This window comes from Ammodytes marinus (assembly GCF_949987685.1).
Source record: "Ammodytes marinus genome assembly, chromosome: 12".
NCBI classification, from domain to species: domain Eukaryota; kingdom Metazoa; phylum Chordata; class Actinopteri; order Uranoscopiformes; family Ammodytidae; genus Ammodytes; species Ammodytes marinus.
The window spans coordinates 21351191-21360462 of record NC_137216.1 but is presented as its reverse complement, the minus strand read 5'-3'; the positions used below and the strand labels follow the sequence as shown (position 1 = coordinate 21360462).

At 39.6% G+C, this 9272-nt stretch overlaps 1 protein-coding gene across 1 annotated transcript in view; it reads left to right on the top strand.

Annotated features, from left to right (window-relative positions):
* Nucleotides 1-2997: 2997 nt before the first annotated feature.
* tmtops2b (teleost multiple tissue opsin 2b) overlaps nucleotides 2998-9272 on the top strand; it is a gene marked incomplete at its 5' end in the record, with an annotated part of 30507 nt that continues 24232 nt past the window's right edge. Inside the window, one exon of the mRNA XM_080037747.1 lies at nucleotides 2998-3367. Coding sequence (XP_079893873.1) covers nucleotides 2998-3367 — 370 coding nt within the window. The remainder of the gene's footprint in view (nucleotides 3368-9272) is intronic.

Below are 9272 nucleotides of genomic sequence, written 5' to 3'. Positions count from 1 at the left end.
TATGCTTTAAATTACCTTTCGTTGTTGTTTTGCCTATTTTTCTGCAGAGGACACAGTGCGCAAACATATCTCATTTGTATTTTAAATGATCATGAAGCTAGGTTTCACAGGAATCAATGTTATCAGCAGCCCACACCTTTCTTAACACAAAGCCTTTAATTAACTTCAGGTTATGACGGTGTTCATGGCACAGTGCTTTGTTTATCATATTTCATGGTCAGCAAGTGTAAATCCGGTCAAGCTATTGTCTTCGTTAATGGCATGATATTTCCTAGTCATTACATACCTCAGTTATTACAATATCTTAAAACAGGATACTGCCCAGTAAGATATTAACCGAATGACCTGCTGATGGTCCCCAACACATCATATGAATATATCTTGGACTTATTGCACTATAGCTCTCACAAAAATGATACCCTGGACACTTCAACATGTTGTTTGTCTGTGGATTGAATTTTGTTCATTTTGAGTTTTGCATGGCCCCTAAGGAAAGAGTTTGACGCGTTGAAAAAGTGGACGAAATGAGAGCTGAAGTGTATAACCTTATCATAGTGTGCCACTATTATCAGGGTAGTCCTGAACATCCACAAGGTCTGGGCTTATCTTTTTCGTCCAGGCACCACAGCTTCTTTATAATAAGTACGCCCAGTATGAAGGCCTTATGTCGATGCATGCATTCAATTCAAAACATATACCTATATGACCGTACATTTCTCAAGCACAAGTTGTTGGGGAAAAAAGAAGAAAGTATGTTTTTTTTCTACTTACAGCACCATGCCTTTGCTAGATGATGGTAGATCAAGTGCAATTTCATGTTTGATGTTTCTGTTAAGTAGCTTGAAAATTTAAAACCTCCTCATACATTTCAATGAAGCCATCAATGACACCGCTGAATTGACACAGTAGCAGGACGGTAACACTTTATTTTGATAGTCCACTGTTGACACTCAACAAACCATCAGTTGTTATGCAGTAGCATGTCAACAGTGAATGAATTGACATTCAACAGAACTATCTCAACAGATAAGCAACATGTATTCAACTAAGTTTAAGTTAACTATACATTGAACTATTTGTAGATTTTTAGTTGAAATTCAACAGAACTCTTTCAACAGATGTAACATGCATTCAACTAACTGTCAGTTAACTATACGTATATTTAGTTGATATTCAACAGTGAGTTAGTTGATACTCAACAGAACTGTCAACAAATATGCAACATTCATTCAACTAACTGTTAGTTAACTATAAGATAATTTTATTTTGTTAAAAGATTTGACAAAAACAGTCTGCAACAGACATAATAATTTTAACTACATGTTCTTTACCAATATTCAACTAACTATCTTTTGAGTGTCAACTTCTAGTAAGTTGACTATCAACTACTGTTATTAACCAATACTCAACTTACATGTCCCCCCACTCACAAGGTACATACTGTATCTCATCTAATGAATGAACAGTCAACCCTCTGTTCATCATATATGTTCATTGTAAAATAAAGATAAAAATATTTTATCAATCAATTGGGACCCTGTGTAGTTGACTATCTGTTGTTTGTCGTGCCACAGTGAATGGACAGTCCCAACAGCCAATAAGAACAGAGAATTGGAATTGTAGACTGCATATCTACTGATGGTTTGTTGAGTGTCAACAGTGGACTATCAAAATAAAGTGTTAACAAAAAAAAGTGCACAAAATGTGAATCGATTTCATTTTAGAGAGCATGTTACCTTTATATTAAGTAAATGTATAGAAAACAGAAATTAGATTCTGGTTTTCATAAGCTTTCACGGTACTTCCAAGGAAAAAGTTTTAAGAGGCGGCAGATAAATTAATTACAGCTTGTTTTTCTAAAAAATATAGAAAAGCTATGTACTGCCTGAACTTCTCAAGTCAGGGGGAACCTACATTTTGAAGCACAACAGACATTTTCAGTTGTCAATTGCTGGTGGTGTGACAAATAGGCTACCATTATAAATTCCTGCACTGCATTGGAAGTACAATCGTTATTAGTTTCACGCTGTGCTGTGCTGGAAGACTGTCCGGGAGTAAAAGAGAAACTGGCTATCCTCATCAAGCCAACACATATCATATACTGCAGAATTGATTGTCGACTATACACAATACACAACACAAGCAGGTGGCCATCAATACGACAAATAGATTTAATTGACACATTTACATATGACTAGGCTACATGTTGTTCATGTGTTGTGATGGCCCTTCCTGCAGCAGGTGTGTAGTTTACCGTAAAAGCAGCATTATCAATCAAAGAAATGGCCCTGCTGTAAGAAATGTTTACAGGGAAAGAGTAGCCTAAAGGTAAATGGACGTAGCCTACAATTTGAACACATACACACTACACCCCCCCCCCCCCACACACACACACACACACACACACACATCCCCCCACGTCCCCTGTCTCGTGACGTAAGACTCCCCCTTTAAAAGATGCCCGATAGCGCGGAGCAGAGCGCACTTTACTCAACACTGTCTAACGGGAGCCTTTCCTGCGAGCGCGGATTACAATTGATCTGAAAGTGGTAACTATCTCCAAAACCTAAATTGCCAGTTAGGGAAAAGGTTGAGTCGTCCTTTGCCTAAACTGTGATGAATCATGCCAGCTTTGCCAAAGTATTTAGGCGTCAAAAGAAGCGGGTGCTCTCACTAAAATGCGCTGAACATAGAGAAGGGGAAGCGGTTTGGGTAACAGGTGGCACATTGTGGTTCAAAAGTGTTTTTAAAAAATGTTTTGGACATAGTGTTAGTGTCACTAACAGCAGTATAGCCTACGTGCTCGCAACGTCAGTGGAGGAATGCGCGTTCCGAAAACAATGAAGTGCACATACGGTGTTGTGTCCCAAAGGAAAAACACAATGGAGAAAGAACGAAGCCGCTATTCATAAACTTTCCAAAGGTGGGGAAAAAGTGAACAACCGCTAACTACCAAAAAAACGGACCCAGAGTGAAGACCAATCTAAAGCCCGATGAATGGACAGCAGCATGTTTTCTGGTCACGCTGGTCTGAATTTCAGCTTCAACCAGAGCGATGACTGGGAGCTGGAGGACACGTCGGTGGCGGGCCAGGGGAAGCTCTCCCCGGCGGGCTTCGTGGCGCTGTCCGTGGTGCTGGGCTTCATCATGACTTTCGGCTTCCTGAATAACTTCGTGGTGCTGCTGCTGTTCTGTAAATTCAAGAAGCTGCGGACGCCCGTCAACATGCTGCTACTGAACATAAGTGTAAGCGACATGCTGGTGTGTCTGTTCGGCACCACGCTCAGCTTCACTTCCAGTATCCACGGGAGGTGGCTGCTGGGGCGCAGCGGCTGTAATTGGTACGGCTTCATCAACTCCTGCTTTGGTAAGTTTGATGTACAGTCTATATACATATGTTATAATAGGCTACTTTGTAGATGCCTGGGCAAAAACGCTGTTTCAACATTTTTTTTTGTTGTTGAGAAAATAATAGAGAGTGCAAATATATGTTCTTATAAATAGGCAATCAATTATAACCTACATCATCAAGGACGACCTCAGTTGTGGTATTGCATGTTTACATTTTTGAACTTTCTTAATAAGTGTATTGGCCAGAATAATCTTCTTTATTTATGATGGCACTATATCTTGATGTTGTCTCGAAAATCAATTAAGAAAAACTTGACGCACTGTTGTGTTTCTTTGCAGCAATACCCACAGGGACTAAATACTAAATAGCTATCTCAAAGGTATGGAGAATACGGTCTATGGGAGTTGTGGAAACAGGAGCAAAATCTTCTGTTGTGTTCAGTTTCATGTAACACATTTTGCTTTATTTCTATGGTAATTCACTAGTCAGTCAGTTATATACTTACTGTTGACGTGCATCATGTGACTGTGAGGACTGGGGATTAATTGAATGTGATGTGCTCATGTTTTTGGTAGAGCATGGCATTCACTCTCTACAACACCATCTGCTTACTGACTTAATTGAGGTGAATTAAAGTTGTAAATGCTTTTTTTTTGTAAATGCTAATTTGCTGTAATGATGTATTTCTGATTGTTGCCTTTTTCTTAGTAGGTAAATAAGACATTTGTGGCAGCTGTTTTTAATGCTGGTATATTTAAAGGGAGAGCTTGACGCGCGTCCATGGGCGCACACACAACATATATACACAGCAAATACTCGATATGGACCTATAATATAGAATAGTATTTTCATAACATTGTCCATATTGAGAGGAATATTTTACAGTTGAAAAAATTATCAACTCTTCAGTGCCCTCTGTTGGACAAATTATGCGACGGTGATGGTGATACTGTTGACAAAACATACACAGAAATATCTGCAAAATTATTGGCCTGTTGTGTTTATCGGTCTACCTCTCTACTTTGCATTCCCACATTTTCCAGCTCGATGCATAATCCTCCACGCAACAGGTACTGCAGTCAGATTAGTATATTCCTGCTGTTTATGATCTCCACAAGCCTCTGTTCAGAAAAAACAACATATATTTCAACGTTACAGTTGTTTGCTTAAAAGCTCCGTCCAAAGCTCTCATGGGAGGTGAAAATGTGTTACAGATGTTCAGGATGCTCGACCTTGGACTGAACTTCACCATGATAAAACTATTGGGGGAATGGTCTCGATTGTGATGATAATGGAAACAGATTGCAGATCGGTGGGGCGCCGCTCTCAGGCCAGCCCACCTGTCTCCACTCACTCACACGCACGCACGCACGCACACACACACACACACACACACACACACACACACTCGAAGGGGGAGTGGCCACTGGCCAGTCATGTCGAAGGAGCATTTAATAAAGATAATCTCATTTTGACATCACAGCATGAGTTTGCATGTGAATAACGTTGCTGTAAGTGTGCTGTGTCTTGACTGCTAGTGTATACATTGTTAACACTAATGTGGTTATAAAATAATTTTTAACTCTGATCCTTCAAATACAAATATATGATACAGGACAGGTCAATTATTTTTTGAATGTCCAAAACAAACATTTTACTTAGTCTGATCTGTGATTTCTATCTTTCAAACTTCTTCTCTTTGACATATGATTATCAGTACAGTTATGCTCCGAATCACAAAATACACAAACAGCAATCTTCTTCTCTCCCAGTAGTTCTCCCACACTTGGATGAATTTCATCTTTAAACCCTTCTGCCACTTCCCCAACCCTGTTTTCTTCAGATTGAAAAAGCAGAGGAGATGCTTCTGTGCTGTACTGTACATTATAGCCAGAGCACAAACTCCCATATGTTATAGTATGATTAATCACCACCAGTTGTTCTTGGACAGCCCAAGGTTAGTTTCAAACAAGGGAAAAAAAGGTTGACGCTCATATTGCAGACAGCAGTAAACTGACAACCTACCTTCTAGACGTCCAATTTTCAACCTCAGTGTGAATCTAAGCAGCTACTGGATGGATTGCTATAGAAATATATATAAAAAAAATAAGGAAAGGCATTACAGTAATGGTCCCCAGAGTATGAATCCAACACACTTTGGTGATCTCCTTTTCCTGCAGCACCATAATGATGTTGACATTTGTTATAGCTTTTGGATGGATTGCCATGGCCCATGACATTCGGCACAAACATTGATGCCAATCTCTCGATATTTAACAATCAATGCTGGTTCCCTGACTTTTCATGCTGCATTTCCACCACATAGTAAAATTTAATTATTCCGATAGTTTGGTTTACAAACAAAGCAAGTTAAAATTAACATTATGAAAATCCCAGGCCCCAACCGCAGCAATTTTTACCAGCATCCAATAAGGCAGTGACCACAACTGTAGTAACCCGGAAGTGCCACTGGGGGTGGTACCAAGACTGAGCAATTTTTCTTTGACTCACTTGTTAGACAGGCCGTTTACATTACAGCCTGGGCCTTACATTTACAGCCTGGTCCAAACCATTTTAGTCTGTATGTTTAGGTCATAGCCTATCTCCATGAAAACACTGAGGGGGGTGAATTTTTTTTTTGGACCACGCTAGTTTTTATTCTTTTGGAGGTTAAAATGTAGGCTATTGGCGCGATCTCTTGAGTGACAGCTCTCCGCCCGTTGTCCCTCACTTTGCCTCGGAGGTATACGTCAGCTATCTCCCTCCCCCCGACGTGAGGCTGAGAAAAAATCGCGAGTCAAATCTGCCACAAGAAACTGACCCCCTCAATCAAATGAACATTTAATAGGCTACGTCCCTTTGTCCCTTGGGATGTTTTTGCCAACTGAACAAAAATATGTCATAGGCTATGTCATGACCTTGTGCCCCTACTTGTATTGTAAATGGCTTGTATGCAGTAATGGAATTGTGACCAAGTTCCACCTAAGCAGATTGCCATTGAGACTTCTGTCAAAAATGACCTCAGATCCATTTAAAATATTGCGCAAATATGTAAAGTTAACATCGCATTTACAGGTCTGACAGGGACTTTAAAAGCCTTGTATATTTTTAATTGCTCATATGGGATTTTTGAAAGAAAAGTGAAACAGACACAAATTGTAACTGTGGTCAAAAGGCCTATTACTACTATTACACACGTGTATGTTGAACGTGTAGGGAAGGGAATAGCCTGTAACCTGCAAGTAAATTGCCGATGGCTTCACTGAAATATACTCTCAAAAGGGTTGAGGACAGAAAAACAAATAAATTGATTTTCTGTGGGGTTCACTGGGCCACAGTAGGAGTGACACCAAGGCAGAAAAATACTGCCTCTAGAGAGTAGCAGCAAATCAATCATGTTTGGGTTTTTCATCAGAAGATGCTGTGTTTAGTTGGCCATAGAGGAATCTCAGACTACGGATATGTCAGTCACGTCACCGGAAATAACTAAGTCCGTTCTGCTTCCAGTTTTTAGGGAGGCTAACTAACTATGATACCTGGGAGTGAAATAGAGAGTTAAAGGTGCTGTAAGCGGAATGGTTATTTTAGCTAACTTCCTGTCAGTAACTGCAGTTAGCGGTCCCCTCGCTCGTCCCTACGTCACCACATTAATGCACTGCGGTCTTCAAGCAGCGAGTTATCTAGCATCATCTCAGATCCATGAGTGTGATAAAACATGATAAAAACCATCAAAACAGACATTGGGAAGGATTTTTACCTGCCCCGCCATTGTAGGCGCATAAACATTCACCCATCTGTCGCTCTGGCGCGCACCGGCAGTGTGACCATGAGTGAGATGGGTGTCGGTTTGTAGCGTTCTCTCTTGTGATTGGATATAAATTTTGGGATCCTCCAATATGTTTATTTGCCGATAACATGCAGAGCAGCTGACTGAGATGAAACGTGCACATTATGTAAGTGATCACTGTATGAATAAAGATCGATTTATCACTTATATTAACATAAATAAACCGCTTACTTCACCTTTAATCCGTGGAAGTTTGCAAATTGTTTTTCCTGTTTAGCGTCATTGTGATTGTATAGCAAAGCCTAACCTAGTCATGTTTGCATTCACCTTAAGCATTATGGGGTTCAAGTTCTAAAATGCTGTCATTACAATATTTTAAGAGAGTGGCTTAGAGCTATAGTGCTTAACTTATGTTGCCCCCATGAGTAATTCTGAGTAATTACAACAACAATGTCGACACACATGTACATGAGGTAAGCCTTCGGTGATCACGCATGTATATTATTCCTTCTGCTGTACGTGCAGGTTTTTTTCTTAGCAGTAGAATCAACAACCTAAACATTTATTGGGCGCTTCTTGGGATTTTCATGAACTCCTGCGCTAGTGGGGCGAAAACCAATTTGCATTTGCTGCCATACTGAGAAATTCAGAGAGAGTTTAATTGAGCTGAATTCTTTAAACTGTTTGATATGTCAAAGGTTTTCTTCACCAGTAAATGGTTAGGGACTGTATGAAATCTTTAAATTGGGATATTTGTCGAAGTATTATATTTGTTACAATAAGATCCAGATTAAATCCTCATTCATTCCAGTCATACAAACTCATTTCATGATTAATTATGCCTGTGTAATGGCATTAGCATACTAGTTCATTTCCAGCTGGCGTTGAAGAAGGCTTTGGCACAGCAAGATAGAAATGCATTAAGATAATAAACAAATGTTGTCACTCAAACAACAGGGTCGGAATAAGGAAATTTAGAGAAAGCAAGAAACTGCTCACCCCTCACGTTGATATTTGTTGGTACACTATGGTTTCTCTAATTAGTTTTCCTCCATTATATCAAAATGTCCATCGGTGCACTCACATAGTCTGTATTTTTTTGTCCTTATACAAAATAATAGAAAATCTAAAATGAGATCAGCTTTATCTGTTCCTCCATTCCTACACTTAAAGGATAAGTCTGGCATTATTCTATAATTTATTTTATTGTCAACAAATTCCATGAAAAGAGCAAATCCAACAGCTTTCCACCTAACCCCCAACCCTGTCTGTAACATTCAGCTTCAAGCCTCTCTGTGCCTGCTGCGGACATAAGCCATTACTGCATGAGAACAGGTCTCTAAAACAGTCATTTTCCCATTCATTTTATGAAAAGTAATTTCCTGAAAAAGCTTGGCCCGGTAGTTTTGGTTGATCTAAGGAAATTAAATAGATTACTGTGAGGCGTACTCAGATGAATAAACTGGGCTCGACCATCTCAAACAAACAATATAGGTTCAAATATCCTAAATAAGTTGGGAAAAATATAATTTATTTTTGCACACTGAGCCCTGAGAAAACGTGCTTTTCAGTGTTGATTTTTTTTTTTTTTTTAATCATTGATTATATTTTGCGGGTTGAGTGGACGGCCTGTATTCCACAAACACTGTTTTCACTGAAACCTTTCCAGTCGGTCATTGGGAACCTACTTTATATCATCCGACTTTATCATGGTGTGATCATTAATTATTAAGAGATGTATCTGGTATGTTATATTGCTGTGTGTGTGTGTGTGTGTGTGTGTGTGTGTGTGTGTGTGTGTGTGTGTGTGTGTGTGTGTGTGTGTGTGTGTGTGTGTGTGTGTGTGTGTGTGTGTGAGTGAGAGAGAGAGAGAGAGAGAGAGAGAGAGCGAGAGAGAAAATGGGGAAAATGGATGACTGCCCTCCACACCAAATGTCACGGCAATGTATCACAGTTTTGGCTTTGAGTGTTGTGATAACATTTATCGAAGCAAAACAATGAATAAAAATCCATCCGATATTTACTTTTGTCTAGAGATGGTTCAAAATGAAGGACCAACCCACTGACAGGGGGACACAATCTCCAGTCTCCACTAAATACAAATAACCCTATAGCTTCACTCTGCTGTTGCTT